Source organism: Phocoena sinus, chromosome 2 (assembly GCF_008692025.1).
Source record: "Phocoena sinus isolate mPhoSin1 chromosome 2, mPhoSin1.pri, whole genome shotgun sequence".
Taxonomy (NCBI): domain Eukaryota; kingdom Metazoa; phylum Chordata; class Mammalia; order Artiodactyla; family Phocoenidae; genus Phocoena; species Phocoena sinus.
The window spans coordinates 63198506-63220244 of record NC_045764.1 but is presented as its reverse complement, the minus strand read 5'-3'; the positions used below and the strand labels follow the sequence as shown (position 1 = coordinate 63220244).

The window sequence follows — 21739 nt, the reverse complement described above, 5'->3', positions numbered from 1 at the left end:
TACCTGCTCAGTCTTTGGGGCTTGTGGATTAGCAGTCTCATTCACGCTGTTGAGAAAGGAGCTATTCTAATTCCTAGTATGGGAGTTGCTCAGGTCATCACAGGAAAAATTACATGACAATTAGAAAAATGAGACCAAGTACACAGTTACAGATACAGACATGGTTTTAGATGGCTCAAATTAGAGGCAAGAAAGCGGAAGTATGGAGGAGCAATGGGAAAAGTGTTCTTCTTACTGAAAAAGATTAGTACAAAACGAAGTAAAATTTTGGAGTGTATGATTACAATGATCATTTTGTTCTTAAGGAAAAATCCTATTGTCTGATAATAGAGAGTAGCTCACAATGGACCAATCCCTCCCACGGACAACAAATATAAACCGTGGGTAAATGTAAAATACTATCTTGGTTTAATTTAAAAAAAATACACATAACTGTTCCAAGTAAAAATTATAACATTATAACTAAAGGACAAGGGGGTATATGGAAATTTATGGTTGAAAGGTTTTTATATTTCACATGATATGGTACAAAACGAATCCTAAATAGTTTGTGAAAAGTTAAGGCTGTATATTAATTATAATCCCTAGAGTAACCATTAAAAAGATGCAAAGAAGCACAGCTATTGGGTTGGCTAAAAAGTTTTTTTTTTTTTTCCTCTAAGACGGCTCTAGTAGCCCTTAGCTGGAAGACTGTAAAAGGCACCTGGAACAGTTCTTTACTCAAAAAGATAAAAAGTTTTGGGAAGATGGAATTATGAAGTTGCCTGAAAAATGGCAGAAGGTAGTGGAAGAAAACGGTGACTACGTTGTTCAATAAAGTTCTTGGTGAAAATGAAAAATGCATCTTTTTACTTAAAAACCAAAGGAAGTTTTTGGCCAACCCAATAAAAAGACAGTAGAGAGGGGGGTAAAAAAACAGATGGAACAAGGAGAAAATAAATAGCAAAATGTTAAATGTAAATCCAGTCATGTCAATAACTACATTAAAATGTAATTAGACTTAAAAATGTAAGTGGACTAAACATGTCAGTTAAAAAGCACAGAGGGGCTTACCTGGTGGCGTGGTGGTTGAGAGTCCACCTGCCGATGCAGGGGAACAGGGGTTCGTGCCCTGGTCCGGGAGGAGCCCACATGCCGTGGAGCGGCTGGGCCCGTGAGCCATGGCCGCTGAGCCTGCGCGTCCGGAGCCTGTGCTCCGCAATGGGAGAGGCCACAGCAGTGAGAGGCCCGCGTACCGCAAAACAAACAAAAAAACACAGAAAGGATAAAGAAGCCTAGTACTATATTAATGTTAGATAAAGCAGGCTTCAAAACAAGGGGTGTTACCAGAAATAAAGGGGGGCATTTCATAATGATAAACAGTCAAGTCAGTAGAAAACCATAAATATGTACGCAACTAACATTACTTCACAGTACATCAAGTAAAAATTGATAGAATTTAATCCACGATCATAGTTGGATATGTTAGCACTTTTTCTTTCAGCAATGGATTAGAAGTAGACAAAAAGGTGTAAAAGGACGTATTGGCCAGCTTGCCAATTTCTGTTGACATTTATAGAACACTACAAGCAGTAACTGTAGAAAATACATTCTTTGCAAGTGCACATAATACATTTAGCAAGACAGACCAAATACTGGGCCATAAAATAAGTCTCAAAAGTCAACAGATTGAAATTTCCAGAATATGTTCTTTATACACAATGAAATTGTATTAGAAATTAATAATATCTAGAAAACCTACATATTTGGAAATTATACACACATACTTGTAATAAGGAAGAAATCAAAAGAGAAATTAGAAAATATTTTGAACTGAATAATGAAAACAAAATTTGTAGGGTTAAGAGCTGTGCTTATAAGGAAACTTAGAGCTATAAATGCTTCTATTAGAACAAATGAAAGGTAGAAAATCACTGATAAAGGTTTCTACCTTAAGCTATAAAGAGAGCAAAATAAACCCAAAGTACAGAAAATATTAAAGAAAAATCTAAGAAGCTGAAAGTTCTATGAAAAAACACACACACACAAAAACGGACAAATCCCTAGCTAAACTGATGAAGGGAAAAAAGAGGAGACAAATTACCAATATCAGGAATGTAAGAGGGGATAGCATTACAGGTCCTGTACAACATGGAAAAGATAAAGGAATGTTATGAAAAATTTTATGATAATAAAACAACTTGGATGTAATATACAAAATTTTTGAAAAATGCAACATACCCAAACTGAAACAAGATGAAATGTAAAGGCTTCATAGGTCCGATCAAAGGAATTGAATCTATAAATCAAATGCTACCCTAAGCATACTCTTGGCTCAGATGATTTCACCAGTGAATTCTATTAAATCCAGTCTTACAAAATTTTTTTTTTTTTTTTGCGGTATGCAGGCCTCTCACTGTTGTGGCCTCTCCCGTCGCGGAGCACAGGCTCCGGACATGCAGGCTCAGCGGCCATGGCTCACGGGCCCAGCCGCTCCGCAACACGTGGGATCCTCCCGGACCGGTGTCCCCTGCCTCAGCAGGTGGACTCTCAACCACTGCGCCACCAGGGAAGCCCCTACAAAAATTTTTTAAAAACAGGATCAAGAACTTCCCATTATGCCATGAAGAAAATGAAAGTCAATCTACAGATTGAGAATATATTCACAAGATACATCTGACAAAGGACTTACATCCAGAAAATATAAAACTCCTACAACTCAATAATATAAAAACTAATAACCCAAACAACAACATACACAAACCAAATGAAAAAAAAAAAATGGGCAAAAAATTTGGACACCTCACAAAGATACATGAAAGGCCAGTAAGCATGTGACAACGTGCTCATTGTCCATCATCAAGGAAACGCAAAATAAAACCACAATGAAATACCACTGTGTACACATCAAAATGGCTAAAATTAAACACGACAACTCTAAATACTGGCAAGAACAAGAAGCAACCAGAACTGTCATGCATCATTGGTGGGAGTGTAAAATGGGCCATCCGCTTTGGAGAAAGGTCTGTCACTTATCTCATGATATACATTCTTCCCAGCAATTCTACTCCCATGTATTACCCAAGAGGAAGGAAAATGCCCACACAGACTTGTCAATAACATTATTCATAAAAGCCCCAAACGGAAACTCCGTATTCACAGTGGAATACTATTTAGCCACAAAAGGCAACAAACTACATGCAACAACATAATCTCAAAAACATTATGCTGAACGAAAAGGGTTTTTACAGCTACAGTAATTAAAACAGTATGGTACTGGCACAAAAACATAAATATAGATCAATGGACCAGGATAGAAGGCCCAGAAATAAACCCATGCACTTATGATCAATTAATCTACCACAAAGGAGGCAAGAATATACAATGGAGAAAAGAAAGTCTCCTCGATAAGTGGTGCTGGGAAAACTGGACAGCTACATGTGAAAGAGTGAAATTAGAACATTCTCTAACACAACAAAAATAAACTCAAAATGGATTAAAGACCTAAATGTAAGACTGGATACTATAAAACTCCTAGAGGAAAACATAAGCAGAGCACTCTTCGACATAAATTGCAGCAATATCTTTTTGGATCTGTCTCCTAGAGTAGGAGTAGGAGATAAATGGAAATAAAAACAAAAATAAATGGGACCTAATTAAACTTAAAAGCTTTCACACAGCAAAGGAAACCATAAAACGAAAAGACAACCTACAGAATGGGAGAAAGTATTTGCAAACGATGCAACTGAAAAGGGGTTAATTTCCAAAATATACAAACATCTCATAACAGCTCAGTATCAAAAAAAATCCCCAAACAACCCAATCAAAAAATGGGCAGAAGATCTAAAAAGACATTTTTCCAAACAAGACATACAGATGGCCAAAAGGCATGTGAAAAGATGCTCAACATTGCTAATTAGAGAAATTCAAAACAAAACTACAATGAGGTATCACCTCACAACAGTCAGAATGGCCAACATCAAAAAGTCTACAAATAACAAATGCTGGAGAGGGTGTGGAGAAAAGGGAACCCTCTTGCACTACTGGTGGGAAAGTAAATTGATACAGCCACTATGGAGAACAGTATGGAGGTTCCTTAAAATACTAAAAGTAGAGCTACCATATGATCCTGCAATCCCACTCCTGGGCATATATCCAGAGAAAACCATAATTCGAAAAGGTACATGCACCTCAGCGTTCATTCATTGCAGCATGATATACAATAGCCAAGATATGGAAGCAACCAAAATGTCCATCGACAGGTGAATGGATAATGAAGATGTGGTACATATGCACAATGGAATATTACTCAGCCATTAAAAAGAATGAAATAATGCCATTTGCAGCAACATGGATGGACCTAGAGATTACCATACTAAGTGAAGCAAGCCAGACAAAGACAAATATATGATACTGCTTATATGGGGAATCTAAGAAACTGATACAAATAAACTTATTTACAAAACAGAAAGACTCACAGACATAGAAAACAAACTTATGGTTACCAAAGGGGAAGGGGGGGAGGTAAATTAGGAGTTTGGGATTAAAATATACACACTACTAAATATAAAATAATCAACAAGGACCTACTGTACAGCACAGGGAACTCTACTCAGTATTCTGTAATAACCTATAATGGAAGAGAATGTATCACTCTGCTGTATACCTGAAACAAACACAACATTGTAAATCAACTATATTTCAACAAAAAATTTTAAAAACATCAGTGAGGAGACATAAAAAAATAACTGAAAAAAAAAAAGAGCTTTATACAAAAGGACTAAATACTGTATGATTCCATTTCTATGAAGTTCCAGAACAGGCAAAACTAATTTATGGTGAAAAAGATTATAGTGGGTGCTTCACGGGGCTGGGGTTGAGGGTGAGGCTGAGTATAACTTGGAAGTAGCCTGAGGGACCTGAGATGACGGAAGCATTCTGTATCTGGATAGGCACTTTGGTTAGATAGGTATATACTTTTCTCAAAACTTACCAAATGGGCTTAAAATTTGTAGTTTCACTGTTTGAAAATCTTTACCTAAAGAAAGAGCAAAAAATAAAATGTTATATTATCATTGTGGTAGCTTTTCAGTGATTTTCAGTAGTCCTAAAGAGACCCAGAAAATTGCCTGTTCAGTTTAGTAACTGACAATTATTAAACTTTTATATACATGCCACAGACTGTGCTACTACTTTGCTCCGCATTCCTCTTTAATTAAGAACCCTATGAAGGTAAGGACCATTATTAGCCCTGTTTTACAGATGAGGAAAAATGAGGCTCAGGAAAGGTACCTTGTCCAATGTCATGCAATACTCACCACCTCAAACTCTGCACAGAATTTGAATTTCTTCTGCTGATGAATAATTACCTCTGCCCCACTCAAACTTGACAGAGTAAGAGAATAAAATGCAAACTGAATCTGCGCAATAAATATTACTGATTTTTGGCTGAATTCTTATCTCCTGACAGTGTTTTGTGTGCTGCAGCTTTTCCCTGGGTGTTAAATCAATTTCAAGGGAATGCAAGAGTGTTAGAACATTTTTAGGAAGGATCATTTTTCACCAGGCACCCTTTCCAGTATGGGGGGTTTTCAAGCTTTTCTTCTTCATATAAAATCATACATGGAGATCTCTGTAAAATATAGTTCAAAGCAAAGGGGCCTGAAGCTCCACCTCTTGTTTCTCCTGGCTTTCCAACTCACTTCTGCCTCCACCTGTCTGTCCTGGGTGATATAGCCCAGTTAATCTTACTTCCAAAGCTTAGCCTACTTCTCAACAAGGTGGGACGTTCACAGAGGGATGCATGTATATTCATATCTACACACACACATTCAGGAATACAGAAAAGTTTTACAAAACAATACTTAAAATAATTATCCCCATAATGTATGATGCATTTTGATACTTTCTATAAACACCAAGTTGATTTAGTAATGATTAATCGTTCCAAACCCACCTTTTGAAAAACACTGCTCTGAGGTACATGCTGCCCACGTCTCCTTGAACGCCTTCCTCGACGTCACCAGTGAAAACTGGAGAAATGTTGAGAATATGCTAAGGACAGGGGCTGCCTGTAAGAAAAAGGTCACATGGAGAACACTGCTGCTTAGGTTTAGAACGTAAGTGATGAGTTATTCTAACTCTTCTTGGGAAAATAGAAATCTCTTCTCACTTAAGCTTTTCTAAAAATAGACTAGGAAGTGGTTTAATTATTTTTAATTGAGCTTCAAGGCAGACTGATGAGGTAGCAGCCAGAGATTTTCTTAATAAGCTACTTGCTTTGAATTTCAAGCTGCATAATTCTCTAGGCTTGTCTTTGAAGGAGTAATCAAGCCTTTCCTTCTCATGCAAGGCAGGGGGGAAGGTCATAAATGGAGAACTTGAGGTAGCTTTGAGATTCCAGAAGCTGCTGCTGTGAGCCCAGCGTGAATGATTACCTGTGATGTAAGCTGGCCTGCCACCAGCTGACACGTGTCTATACTGCTCTTTGAACGTACTGAGAAGGCTCACCGCACTCTTTCCAACTGCTGGGTCATACTGGCTCGAGTACTTGATACTAGTATCTTCTGTCACTTTATTTTTTTAATTTTAATTTTCTTGGCTGCACCGCACAGCATGTAGGACCTTAGTTCCCAGACCAGGGATCAAACCCGTGCCCCTGCATTGGAAGCATGGAGTCTTAACCACTGGACTGCCAGGGAAGTCCCTCTTCTGTCACTTTAAACCAGAAGACAGACCTACAGCTCAGACTCAGTGTGAGGGGCTGCCTAACCTAGTGATGGGGAAGACAAGATAATCAAACACCTCAAGAGCAGAGGAACATGTAAGTCACAAGTCAAGATCAAAATGATTTATGGCTCCAGAGTCGTGGTAGAAATGAAATCAATCACAAACAGACTTCGCATTCCTGAAACGTAAATTGTTTTTAATATTTAAAAGCAGGCTGAAGTCTCCTTGATTTATAAAAAATAAATACATAACATGACAAACTTATTCATGATCCTGGGACCCTTATGAGGTCAAACTCTTTAATGGATGTGATGTGTCAATGTAAAACACACATGATCTGTTATACACCCAGAAGCATATTCCAGTTGTAAGATGCCTTCAAGGATCAGAAAGAACATAGATCAGTCTTCTACTGCAGAAAGCACGTCCAGAGCTGGGCGATGAGGTTGGGCCCAGGCACAGGAGCCTCTGACCAGCCAGCCTACAGTTAAGGAGCCAGGGCAGGAAGGCGCAGCCCTTCAGCTCACAGCCCCACCCTGCAGGCCAGGCAGGCTCCTCAGCTGCAGAGTGACCAGCTCCCTCAAGGGAACCACGAGGCTCCCAGCCTCTGCTGTGTCTCTGACGCACAGGAGGGCCTGTTTTGTCCTTACTTGTGGCTCTGTCCTAAGTTTGAGAGCAGAAGACTGAGAAGGTGTGCTCATTAAATTTTTTCATTAGAACACTGAATGGAAATCATGATCCTGCCGTGCGCGCTGAGCTGAGAGAACGCGAGAACTCACACTGCACTTTACCAGAGACATGGGAGCGGGTGAGGGAGCACGCACTCCCAAGGTTGGCAAGGAGGAGTGCTTTCTCCAAACCGACATGCTCTCGAGGGTAAAGAAGTCAGGCCTAAAATACTTGAAGAGGGGATCTGGGAATCAAGTTTTCACCCCTGTAACACACAACATAAAAAAAAAAAGACAAACAACAAAAAACAAGAAGAAAAATCCAGTCTTGTTAGTAAATAGCTGAATTTTGATTAAAACCTGAAACGTTTCTGTGTAATCGTCAACTGGCTGGAATGTATCTGGTATAGTTTAATCTGCTGTTGTTTCTTTGGCTGTCTTCCAACTAGACCTAGAAACGGTTTTGGCACTCTCAATCCTGTTTCCCAAACCACTTAATTCCTGTCATTCTTAGGTTGGCTAGTTTTCCTCCTTCAGAAAAATGACCCACGACAATCTTCCTGCTAGTGAGAGTGTACTTCTGAATAGAAGAGTCCTTCGGCTGAAATGGCATCTCCAAGGCCCACAGTTCGAACAGGATCTTTACACACCAACACTGGCGTGAAGTGGAAGGACACTCCCTCCCTGTGCCATTCGACCACTGGCTCGTTTGGGTTTAACATGACCCTGGAGCCAGCCGCCGAACGGGAGGTCATGAACTCACGGGGCGCCTTCAGAGACACTCAGCGGGTGTCTATGGTTTCTGTCGCGCAGGCCTGTGTCCCGGCCACGCGAGCTCCTGCAGCCACGGCCGCCAGCTGGTTGGCCCAGTGTCCGTCCACAGTTGCCAGGATGTGGTAGGCCAGCGTGTGGAAGTGGATCCTGGTGAGGTCTGAGGCTCTGCTTTCGCTCTTCCCATGTTCCTTCAAGATCCAAAAGAGGATGTCGCTGACCATGCCCACATCAGGAACACCGGTCCAGGAAGAGAGGGAAGAGTGAGGTCCAGATGCCGACTGGCTGAGAAATAACAGCTCCTGTTCATTCAGCCCAAGGGAAGTCACGGCAGAAAAGACCTGCTAACAAAAACAAAATGCGGGTCTTTTTCTGATGGACATCTAGCTCCTAAGTATCCTAGGACACAGCCGACGACTAATGTCAGGGAAGGCAGGTAGGGCCGGCATCCTTCTTCTTTACCACAAGACTCCCTGCTCCTGAAGTCTGCGGGGGGAAGTGACAGATCAAGGTCCCTATTTTGGCTATTACACCTCTATCTCCACGCTCATCATCACTTGTGGTCAACTGGAAAGTTGCAGTAACTCTGTATTAGAGCCAGTCTTCTGTTTATATGCTGGCATACAAAGGCAGAGGGGTACGCTCTGTACTTCTTTCCACGGTGCCCAGTTTCTGCCTCTGCACACACAGCAGAGGCTCTCACCACCGACGGGGCCTGATCTCAGTTCCTGAATGTCAGCAGGTGTCACACCAGTACAGTGGAGAAGCCCACAGGCAGGGTTGTAAAGGTTCCTCGCACGCAACACCAAGAAGCAAGGAGAGTGGCTTCACGTCTGATCTAAGCTTTCTAGGCAGGTGTGGGTTAGGAAGACTGAATTTAGTAATGACACTGTGTGTGAAAGGGCACCAAACAAGAGCCATGGTTTTCTATCTTGAGGGGTACCACTATGTCCACCTTGCTATCTTTCTTACTTAGCACTTCCTTCCTTAGAGCCAGGGACCTGAATAAGGTGAATGTTTGTGCAAGAGAGATGAGCCCTGTGGGTATGCAGGGGTGTGTCTGCACGCGCATATATTTTTTAAAAAATCAAGGGCCTGGGAATACCCTGGCGGTCCAGTGTTTAGGACCCCGCACTTTCACTGCCGAGGACGTGGATTCAATCCCTGGTTGGGGAACTAAGATCCTGCAAGCTGGCACGGTGTGGCAAAAAAAAAAAAAAAAAAAAGAAAATCAAGGGCCTGTCCCTTTGCTAATGTAACACCACTTCCGTTTACTGCATGTTCTGTTACACATCGAGCTACTGGCTCTATTTCATTCACTTCTTACTGTAATGCTCTGAGGGAAGGAGGGATTGCCTCCATCTTACAGATAAGGGGACCGAGGCTTAGAAAGGTTAAGTAGACAGTTACACAGAAAATGAAATAAAAATGGCTTTTTAAAGAAGTGAAAAAAATAACCTCAAAAAGAGAAATATGAGAATAAAAATTATACCGAATGGGACTTCCCTGGCAGTCCAGCGGTTAAGACTCCGCGTTTCCACTGCAGGGGGTGCAGGTTCGATCCCTGGTCAGGGAACAAAGACCCCACATGCCGCAAGCTGTGGCCAAAAAGTAAAAAAGAAAAAAAAAAAAGATACTGAAAAACACCAGGAGTGAACCCTAATGTAAACGATGGACTTTGCGTGATGTTGACATGTGAATGTAGGCTCACTGACTGTTGCAAACGCCCTACTCTGGGGCAGGGGATGTTGATGGGGGAGGCTCTGGGTGTGGAGGGCAGGGGCTACATGGGGCTCTACATTCTGCTCACCTGTGCTGTGAACCTAAAACTGCCCTAAAGGTAGTCTATTAAAAAAAATTATTCTGAAATACCACTTTTTACCTGTCAGATTGGTAAGAAAGCATGTTTTTAATCACATTCCAGTGGCAAGGATGTGAGGAAACAAGCACTTGTAGAGAATGCCAGTGGAAGTAAACTGGTACAGTGCTCATGGACGAGCATTCTGCAATATCAAACTTACAAATGCTTTTTGTGCCCCAATCTAGCAATTCTACTTCTGAGAACTTATCATACACATGTACCTGCTCATGGGCAAAATAAACTCATGTACAAAGTTACTTGCTGAAGTGCTGCATGGGGCAGCAAAGGGCAGACAGCCCAATGCCCAGCTGTGGCTGGAGTCAAAGACACTGGATGTACCACACGCTTCTTCTAACCAAGTGATGACAAAGAGGAGAGCTCCAAAACGCATCCAGTGAAAAAAAGCAAAGTGTACAACAGTGTATGCAGTATGCTATGCTATCTTTGGGGGTAAAAAGGGATGAAAAAATAAGGCTATATTCCCATATTTGCTTATATATGTACACACTAACTCTGGAGGGAGCAGGTGAAACTAGTAAAGAGGTTACTAACAGTGGATACAGGGGGCAGGAGGAAGCGAGACTTCATGTACATATTTTAATATTTTTTGAGTTTTGAACCACATGAATATAGTACCCATTAAAGAGGTTAAATAACAGTAAATGAAAGGTTAACTAACCTGCCCAAGTTCACAAAGCTAGCGAGTGGCAAAGCTGGCATTCCAACCTGGTTTCCAAAGTCTGTGTTCTTAAGTACTGCACTCTTGGATTTATCTGATCATTGCTACTGTCGAAAGGCTGAACACCTCAGGGCCTGACGGTGAGGGAGTGAAGCGCCCCCCCAAACTTCCTTTCTCTGAACTTCCTGAAGTTCAACTGAAAGCACCCAAGTTGGGCTTTCAGTTTTCTCCTTTGAGTTCTGCTGCAAAAGGCATTCACTTCTAACTTCCCCATTCCAGAAGGAGAAACACGCCCCAAGAGCCCATCAGTAACACCGCCATATTCCTAATCTAGTAGGAGATCCTGTTCCAGCACAGTCCTGGCTCCTGGACTTGGATCTCATGGACCCAGGTCTGAGTGAGACAACACCCACACCTCAGTGACCCCCCGTGCTGCCCGTGGGTTACCTGATGCACAATGCTGCTCATGAGCTCCCTGTTGGTCATGCTGGCCAGCTCCAGGTGAACTGGAATACCCGTGGGGATGTCAGAAATGGAGGTCATGACCTGCAGAGACAAGAGGAGAGCACTGCCATCAGAAACGGAAGGAAGTCAGGCAAGAGGGAAGGAACAGGTCCCGAGAGGCAGTGCATCCTCATGAAAGCTCCCGGCCACGTGGGCGGCCACAGACACTGTGGACAAGGGAGGCTTTTCCCAACAGGGAAAACCAGGCTCTGCAGAGAGGCACTGGGGTTAAGGACTCAGAGAGCACAAGGAACCGCCCCTAAACGTTCACACAGCCAGCCTCTGCCTGGGGACCTAAACTGAGCAGTCAGCTTCAACTGCTGTGTGAGTCTGCAGCACAGCTGATGTGAATGAGACGATACAGAAAACACAAAGGACACAAACTACAGACACTGCAGTCTGCAGCCACGTTCAGCTTAGCACAGGAAGCAGAGGCTCGGGCAAGACGATGTTCTGATCTGTCCTACTCAAGATGCTGCCCGTGCCTGAGAGAACCCCATGAGGAGCCTCGCTGGAGTGGGAGGCAGGCTTCTCGGCTGCCACGACACGTCCCGGGAGCCCAGGACCCAGGGCAAGGCAGCGCAAGCTGCAGGGGCTGAGAGAGGCAGGGATCTGAAGGAAGACGCTAGCTGCGATCTGTGAAATCCCGTAACAGTGCTATTACCTCCAAGAGTCTCTTCCTCTGGAACTCCTTGCTTTGTCCCTCCATCATGTGCAATCCAGAGAGGACCACCAGGTCTGGCTGGAACTCCTCCAGGCTAGACACAAACACCTCCAGCATATTCATGGCCCCGTTGGAGAGGTCGTGGGAGAAGATGAATCGGTTGGCATGGGGAGCTTTTAACTGGCCCCACTCCTCCCCTAGAAAAGCCCAGTCGACACAATGGGAAGAAAAGGAAGAGGCTTTAAGTCTCCTAGCTGTGTGGCGCCTGGCAGGGGCCTCACTGGAGCCTTGGCTCTGGGCAGGCTGGCCTCTGGCTGAGTGGACCCCAGCTGCCATGGCCTAAGGGAAGCATGGTGCCGCAGCCAGGAGGATGGCGGTCAGAAAGAAACAAACCCAAAACCCCAACCCCAGCCCCACAAAAACACAGAAACACAGCACGGGTGCTGTGTGCCTTTGTCAAGGAGCTGGCAAGTAGCTCCCCTCGAGTCCCAGGGAAGCTCTCCTGTCCAAACACAGGATGCCCGTGTCCCTCCCAGTCGCAGAGCACAACTTCCAAACACTGGTGCAGTGGGCACCATGCGGGTCTCCGAACGTAGGACATGCTGCCTTTCCCAAAGCACCTTCCACCTCACAGTAACGCCCCAGCACCTGTCATTTAGCTGGGACCTAAGGAGGCTGGAATGACTGTACCTCCTCCTCCCTGCCGCCCACTGGTGGTTCCTGGGCACTGGATCCAGAAGCTAAGAGTATTTGGCTGCTCTAGCCTCCCGTGAGCGAGCTGCTTTGAAATAATGAATAATGAATAAAAGACTAAGTTCAAGTGTTACTACCTCCTGAAAGGGCTGCCAACTGCTCCAGCCTGAGGTGTACTCTCACTGCTTTGAGGATCCAGAGATTCTCCTTTACGTGGTTTGGTGATTCATCACTTTGCTTTGAGTTCTCTCTTCTACTATGTTAACTAGTATTCAAACTTGTATCATTACTTCGCTTTTCGCAGGTTTGTGCCCCATTCCCCCTCAACACTGTATGTCTCTGATTCCCACAGCCCAGTCACAGTCCCCTGCACAGAGTGCCCACTCAGCGTTCACTAATCTGATTCAAGCAGAGGGAGGCCAGACCCTCCCCGGTGGGGTCTTGGGCGGGGGCAGGAGCTGGGAATCTGTGTGCAGCTACAGGGGTGCCTCTCAGCACCGCAGCTGGGAGGAAGCATCTCCAGCGGAACCTAGTTTTTAATGTGCAGGTGGCAGGGCCCCACCCCTGGAGACCCGGATGTGCAGTCAGGTGGGGAACTACCAACTGAGAGCCCCCAGCTGCCAAGCACTTGAGGGGAGTGCGCCAGTGCCCGAGTCCTAGGGGAGGGGGGGCAGTGGGGGGCGGAGAGGCCTCTCCAAGTTCACTAGGTGCCATCCCACGCGCATCCCACATTCTTCTCCTTGAAGTCTTGAAAATCTCAAAACTCAGCCTGAGGCAGTGCCTTGGAGGCCATGTCCCCCGAGCACCAGGAGGAGGAGTCATCCCCAGCCTGGCGCGCTGCCCGAGACTGGGGGGCAAGGATTTATGACCTAGGGTTACACAGCTCTCCCTCCACGCAAAGGACCGGTCCCATTTACAAAATCAAAGCCCATATGCTGAAGCCTAGTCTTTCATTGGTTTTATCATTTACTGGCTATTCCTTCAGAAAGTTTTTCCCCACGGCAGCCACCCCAGCAGAGGGTCTCCTCATGCTGCCGGCTGATGTGCCCCCCGCCAGCGTCAGGGCCCTGCTTCCTGCTTCCTCTGCCAACAGCAGCAGCCCCGCCTCCCTGCAGAGTGTGCGTGGGGGGAGGGGAGGGGCTTACTCTAGAGCGGGTGTCAAGGCGGGGGAAACCTATCCTTCCTTTGCTCTGAGTTCACTTTTACCGAATCCATTCCTCTGAAAAACATTTCATACGTGGGTCATTTGTATAACAGGAAAGAAAACATCACCTATTTCCTAAAACCTGATGCAATGGTTATACTTGTTAAAACACCACGTTCCTTTCTTAACTCCTGGCCCATGCCTTATTATTTGTCTAAAGAAAATACCCAATGGTGATCCACACGGCTGACAGCAGCATTCCAACTCTGCTTCATTTCTGAAGACCCAACGCAGGGACGGCCTCCCCTAGGAAGCCTTTCCGAACTCTGCCACCTCCAAGCAGACTCGATTACAGTACCTCCTTCCCTGGGCCACCACTGGGCCTTATTATAGGACTTGGCACATAACTGTGCAATCATTCATTCAAGACTCCACCACCTGTAGGGAAATGTGGACTGAGGGTAGGGCCTGTGTCTTCTTCTATCATTATATTTCTACTGCTTCATATTGCACCCAGCATATAGCCACACGATTGAGTCAGCAAAAGAACACACGAGGAAGAGAACAGAACGATGACTCCAATGTCCATGACACAAAAGATGCGGGTATGAATTCTAAACGAATACTTCCCCAACTAACAAGACGCTGTACAATGGGAAAAACACACAACGTGAGTGTCCTCCACGAGCAGAGACCTGGAACTGCCACTCAGAGTGAAACTGTGAATAAGCACTATCTAACTTATCCTAGGAGAGAAGAGCCACATGGCATTCAAAACAAATGAATCTGCTCAGGGAAAAAGTGAGACAGGCAAAAATAAACAGGCTTCCGCAAGGCAAAGACAAGGAGGGATGTGGAGAGCTGTTCGCTGGCAGCTTCCACAGGACGCAGGACTGACTGACGGAGTGGCCCGAAAAGCAAAATGACTGAAACGCAGACAGGGTGAGCCCGTAATAATATTCAGCGCCCCTCTTTTCTCACCAAGCTTTGAATTTATTCCCTTAAGTGACCCCTTCTCTCAATTTATGATCTTGCCCTTCAGTCAGTAAGTCAGCAAAACCTATGCAGTGACTCACTGGATCCCCAGCCCAAAGCCTGAAAATAAGCTTCTCTGGAAAGGTCTGGTAGGAGAGAAGGAAAAAAAAGTTGACAAACCCCCTCTGGGAATTTATTCATTTAGAGAGAAGCAGGGGATGGATTTCTGTTAAGAGAGATGACCTGAGGGCTGCTAGACTAGGTTTCCTCCAGGGGCCAATGAAAATGTAACTACATAAAGTTGAGTGGAAGGCCACTGCTTTGTACTAAGAAATAAGGCACAGGAAAGAAAAACTGAAATGGGAAGCTTGTAAACCCAAGGATGGAGACAATCTCCTTTCAAGATAAGCTGTGCTGTCTTCTGAACCACATACAAGGCACAGCTGTCAAATACAACAGCAAAGTCTTGGTGAAGAAACTAGTCTCTCTACTCTGTAGTCATCAGGGAAAATGACAGGCACAGGGACCAGAAAGGTCCCAAGTTCATGATGTGAGCGCCAACAGAGCGGATGTGAGATGAATCTGGAACTGGCAGCAGCAGCAGCGCCTCAAAGGCATATCTTCAGCTCTTCTAGATCCTTCAACAGACTTGCTCATGCCTTTCATTTGAGCAGCTCACTCCATACCACTACCTTCAGGCAGTAAGAGCCATCATTCTGATTTCCCACTGAGAGAAACTCAAAAACTGTGCAAATGGGAACTGCCCACTCGAACACCTTGTCTTTAATTTTCTGACCCTGCCCTTCCTAACTCCCTCATTCTAGTAAGCACCCCAAAGAGAACCAGAAACAATTATTTTTTTTTTGTACTTGGCGGAAGGCATAATTTTTAAGATACACTATATTTTGTATCTTATATTAAAGTCAATTACTCTAGTAGGTGAGGTTCTCTTAATCGTCTGACTTGGAAGCAGTTCACTGATGCATATTAAGCAAGTACTGCTCTAAGGTACCAATTAGTCTGTTTAGATGCTTGAATCTTTAACGTGAATTAATAATGTGTTGAATCAGAAATTCAAGAGTCTGAGTTCTGAGCAGGGAAAATACACGGGACCAAATAAACAAAATTAGAATACGTTCAGGTATTTAGGATTCTCTCAGAAATCAGATCTGTAGTCTGTATAACACATAAAATCTACTGGGGGGAGGTAGGGTGGGATGGGGTGGATTTGGAGTTATAAACATTGGAACATTATGTAATGGGAAATACTATGTGTTGTTACATACAAAACACTTCCACTTACACACCCAAGGGAAAATAAAATGCTTCAGAGGAAGTTTGCCAGAGGCCTGGTATTAACCCTAAGCCGCTTGGAACAGCTGGCCAGAAAGGCCTAGGACAGAACCCAGCACAGAGCTCAGCAGATTCTACCTGCCCTTCTTTCCTCTTAGTAATAAAGAAAAACTTTATATATATGCGTTTAACACGTTTTCATTTTTATTCAAGATGCTTGCTTTCCTACAGCCTGATATCTCTTGGGTTCAGATCAATTACATTTGCAGACCTGGGAATTTTCTTCAGTGCTGTAATACGCTATCTACATCACTCTCCCTTGAGACAATGGTCAGTACCAACTCAGCAGAACCAGGGGCCAGGAAGCTTTTGGTACGGCAAGAACAGGATCCTGCCAATTTACAAAGATGAATTTCTAGCACAGTGATATACCCCCATCTGACAACACACAGCCCTCTAGCCAGGTTTACACCATTACTTACTCATTTCCTCTTACCTGCCTGATACTCTAAAATGAGGTGGAACTCATCCACTTCCTGCAGTGACTCTGGTGGAACAAATACATTGTCATCAAGAAGTTCATGCAGCTTTGGACCAACCGGACCACAAAGAAGAACCTGGAGACAAGCAATACGAAGTCTATCAGGAGATCTGCCCCTTGTCCCATGGAATCTGTTCAGTAAGGTACATCCAGCACTTCTATTCATTTCAACAAAATGCTGGATTCCAAATCCAATTCTGAAAGCTTTTGGTTTGGAGGTACGGACTAGAGGGGCTACTACCAGGTCCTGGGGGGTACAGACACAATGTACCCAGAAATGAGAGGCTGATAAAAGACCCACGTCACACATGTTACACAGGTACCTAGGCTGCTGCTGAATCCCATGCACCCTGTTAGGGACTGAATGTTTGTGGCCTCCCCACCCCCACCCCAAGTTCCCATGTCGAAGTCTAATGGCCAATGTGATGATATCTGGATAGGGTTTTCAGGAGGTAAATGAGGTCATATGGGTGGGTTCCTAATTCAACAGGATTGGTGGCCTTATAAGAAAAGGGAGAGAGAGAGAGAGATCTCTATTCACCACACCTGTTAAAGAAAGGCCATGTGAGGACATGCAAGTAGGTGGCTGTCTGCAAGCCAGAAAGAGAGCTCTCATCAGAAACCAAACCCTGCTGGAACTGTGATCTTGGGTTTTCCAGCCTCCAGAACTGTGAGAAAATAAATTTCTGTTGTTTAAGCAACCCGGTCTATGGCATTTTGTCATCAGGGCAGCCTGAGCAGACTAAGACACACTGTACCTCACTTTCTCTCTTTTCTTAACTGACTCACATCCTGTGTAGGCAAACAGATACAGGATGCTGTCTGCTCAAAAACTGCCAGATGAAAACAGCTGTTTGAATTTACACAGTATAGGAAAGGACCACAATAATCAACCAGGGGACCTAATTTGTGGGATCAGGCTCCCTACTATACTTAGCTGCTTTGTGAACAAGACAGCCTTCCAAATAGAAGAATTAAAGAGCACCTCGATTCTGAAAGTATGGGGGAAAGTGCTCTGCGATTTTTTAAAAAGCTTTTCTTCAACTCCAACCTGGGCCTCTTCCTGGCTTTTCCTTCTAGAAGCCATTTCACACCTGCTGCTGTTTCTGCCATGCCGGCTCTGGTCCCACTCATGACCAGGTTAACAGACTCAAAGCCCCTGGACCAGGATTCGAAGGAAAGTCCTCAGAGATGATTGTAACCATTTCAGATTTGATATGTCCCATCCAGAAGCTTCCAAAAGCATTTTTCCTTGCTAATTCACTGCTTGTTTGTACAGAGGCATTTTCATGCATCTAAGAAATCCCAGCTTCTGAGTGAAAATACACTTCCCTCTCGACACATGCTCGCTATTTGCCAATTCTGAAAAGTCTTGCCCCTATAATTTTATTTCTTTTCTCTAATTCTTGGCTAGAACTTCAGCTTCCAAGATGAGATAACAAGGGCCAGATTTACCCTCCTGCCTGACACAACAACAAAACAGATAACATGTATGAAATAATGGTTTTCAAAACATTTGGGCACTGGGCAACAAAGGACAGTGATCCCTAAGAAACAGAAAAAAACTGAGTAAGCCCTACAGATCCTGCTGCAATTTAGCCTAAAAGAGTTTCCAGATATACAAAATCTGAAAGAATTAATCACCAGCAGATCTGCACTACAGGAAATAGGAAATCCTTTAGGCAGAAGGAAAATGATACCAGATGGAAATATTGATCTAAACAAAGGAATGAAGAATGCCAGGAATGGTAACTCTGGGTAAGTATATAAGATCTTTTTCTTACTATTTAAATGTCTTTAAAAGATAATTAACTGTTTGAATAAAAATATTTAACAGCATAGTATGAGATTTATAGCCTATCTAGAAGTAAAGTAATTTTACTTACTACTACTTAATTTGCCAATAATAGTATAAAGACTGGAGGGGAGAAATGGAAGTATACTATTTTAAAGTTCCTCCATTCTATCTGGTGGTTTAATAATATCACTTGAAAGCAGACTGTGATAAGCTAAAAATGTACATTATAAACCCTAAAGCAACCACTAAAGAAAACAAGTAGCAAGGTGTCAGATTTAAACCTATCTGATATAGCAATAATCATATTAAATGTAAATGGTCTGAACTCCCCAAATAAAAGACAGAGAATGTCAAAGTGTGTTAAAAAAGCAAGCCCCAACTATATATTGCCTACAAGAAACACATTTTAAATATAAAGACACAAATAGGTTAAAAGCAGAAGGATGGAAAAAGATGTATCATAACACAATTCAAAGCTGGAATGGCTATTTTAATCAAAATAGATTACACAGCAAAGAATATTATGAAATTATTTTCTTTATCCCTGGTAATGATAAAAGGGTCAATTCATGGAGGGAGGTAACAATTCTAAGGAGTTATACATCTAATAACAGCGTAAAAATACACGAAGCAAAAAGTTATAGAACTGCAAGGGAAATAGACAAGTCCATAAGTATAGCTGAAGATGTCAATACCCCTCTCTCAATAGTATTAGATAAATCAAGTGGACTGAAAATCATTAAGAATATAGAAGACTTGAACAACATTATCAACCAACTTGGCCTAACTGACATTTATATATAGAACACTCCACTCCAAAACAGAAAAATACGTACTTTTCAAGTGTACACTGAACTTCACCAAGATAAGACTATATTCTGGGTCATAAAAAAGTCTCAATAAATTTAATAGGAATCAGAGAAGCATATTCTCTGATCACAATGGAATTAAAATAGAAATCAATAACAGAAAGATATCTGGAAACCCTCCCAATATTTAGAAACTAAATAACATACTTCTAAGTAGTACATAGATGGGCCATTAAATACCTCATCTCAAGAAATCAAAGGGAAATCAGAAAGCATTTGAACTGAACGAAAATAAAAACAAAAAGTATCAAAATCTGTGGGATACAGCTAAAATAGTACTTAAGGGGAAGTTTATAGCACTAAACACCCTGTACCAGAAAACAAAGGTCTCAAATCCGTGACCTCAGCTACTACCTTAATAAACCAGAAAGTTAAATTCAAAGCAAACAGAAACCAATGAAATAGAAAAGAGAAAAATACAGAAAAAAAAAATCAGAATTGAAAGTTCATTGTTTATTGAAAAGATCAAAATTGACAAACCTACAGCCAAACGTATCAAGGAAAAGAAAAAAAGAAAAAGACATAAATTACCAGTATCAGGAAAGAGAGAGAGAACATCAGTACAGATTCTACAGACCTTAAAGGAATAAGGGAACATTATGACTAACTTTATGCCAATAAATTCAACAACTTAGATGAAATGGACAAATTTCTTGAAAGGTTAAACTACCAAAGCTCACTCAAGAAATAAAAAATCGGAATTTCTCTTTATCTATTAAATCGAAATTGTTAAAAACCTTCCCGTATCAAAAACTTCAGGCCTAGAGGGCTTTGCTGGTGAACTCTACAAACATGTAAGGAGGATGTGATACCAATTCTACACAAACACTTTTTTAAAAAAGTTGAAATACTTCCCGATTCATTCTATAAGGTCAGTATTACTCTGATACTAAAACCAGACAGATATACAAGAAAAATACAGACCAATATCCCCCAGGGAAATTGATATAAAAATTTTAAACAAAATTTTAGTAAATTGAATCCAACGATATATAAAAAGGGTAATATATCAGAAGCAAGTGAGGTTTATTCTGGGGATACATGGTTGGTTTAACATTTGAAAATCAATGTAATAACCATATACCAAAGTTAAAAAACAAAAACCACAGCAGCATTTGACAAGATCCAACATCTACTTCTAATTCTTGGCTAAATTCCAAAATATATTCCATAAAGACACTGCTCTCTTCTGCAATCTGGCTTCTATTTCACCATTCCACTGAATTTACCTTTACTATATTCACCAGGGTCTATTTCTGAGACAACATAGCTTGGTTGTAAAGAGCATGGACACTGGAGCTAGAGTACTTGGGTTCAAATCCCAGCTCTACTCCTTCCTAGGTATGTGACCTTGAACAGTTTTAACTTCTCCATGCCTCATTTTTTCTATCTACAAAATGGGGATAATAATAGACTTCCCTTATGGGGCACTGTGAGGATATAATGAGTTAATATAATGTAAAGCACTTAAGACAGTGCCTGGCATACAGTAAGAACTATGCAAGTGTTAGTGATTATTATTGCCTTTGGAAAATACCTAATCCTCAATCTGCGGTCGTTCTCAGATGATCACTTGGTCCATGTCGAGAAGCATTTCATCAAGTTAAATTGAATCTCTCTGAGAGAGCAGTATAAGGTGGTGAGGTCATGGCAGAGCCTAGTGTTGGAATCCTGGCTCCATCATTTACTAGCTAGGTGACCCTATGCACAATACTTAATCTCTTACATTACTCAACCTCTCTGGACCTCCTGTCTTTAAAACGGTGATAATACCTTAACTTCATCAGACTGTTGTGAGGACTGAGTAACAGATATCCCTTTTCTTTCCTCAATCTTCTACCAAGGCCAGCCATTTTGTTTTTCTTTTTTTAAAACTCAGAATGCTTTCCAGTCGGACTGGTCTCAGGCCCAGCTTCTCCAGAGACCAACAGCAAATACTGGTCCCAGACGAGGGCAATACTGAAAGGTCAATGTAACCCAGGACTTCCAGGGCCAGAATTACTTCTCAGGGTCAAGAGAGTGGCCTTTTATGGACCCATTCAAATGCCCAGGATTCTGATGGGAAGGGCCTGGGTTCTCTCTAATTAGCTTATGACTGATCTTTCCTTCTCTTCCATCCATTAGCTGGTAATACTTCTGAAGGTCAGCCCTGTAATTTCTAATATTCTCTGTTTGGGAGTTAATTACTATCTATAAAGATAATGACTATTTAAAAAAAATTTCCCACACCCTAATATTTTATGAAAACTTTAATTCTTATTAAAATGTGAATGTTCACACTTCAATATGCTCTCCACATCTAAGCACATCCATCCCTCAGTGTACCGTGTGGCTCCATATGAATTTTTTCCCCTCAAACTGTTGAACATTTATCTGAATTTTTGGGTCCATCTCTGGGCTTCTGATTCTGTGCCCCTGAGAACTGTTTATGGTTTCCTTTCTCTGTCGTCAGTAGCCACATCTATTCTGCACTTCTCAAGTTCACTTACTCTAGAATCATCTTTGTTAAACCTATCTTCTTTGTCCCCATGCATGGTCTAGCACCAAGTGATTCCATTTTAGTAGGCTTTA

The 21739-nt window shown here is 42.6% G+C and overlaps 1 protein-coding gene across 4 annotated transcripts in view; it reads right to left on the bottom strand.

The window, feature by feature from the left end:
• ADPGK (ADP dependent glucokinase) overlaps window positions 1-21739 on the bottom strand; it is a 35743-nt gene that overhangs the window by 1462 nt on the left and 12542 nt on the right. The window contains exons 4-9 of one of the 4 annotated variants that reach the window (XR_004348658.1): window positions 16457-16577; window positions 11856-12052; window positions 11135-11233; window positions 7041-8491; window positions 5936-6050; window positions 4-1188 (exon numbers count right to left, since the gene is read on the bottom strand). Coding sequence is in view for 3 of the 4 variants with exons in the window: in XM_032624142.1 (XP_032480033.1) it covers window positions 8159-8491; window positions 11135-11233; window positions 11856-12052; window positions 16457-16577 (750 nt within the window). In the remaining variant the exon portion in view is untranslated. Of the gene's footprint in view, window positions 1-3; window positions 1189-4718; window positions 5018-5935; window positions 6051-6883; window positions 8492-11134; window positions 11234-11855; window positions 12053-16456; window positions 16578-21739 lie in introns of those variants that run through there. The other 3 variants (XM_032624144.1, XM_032624142.1, XM_032624143.1) reach the window with 3 other exon arrangements.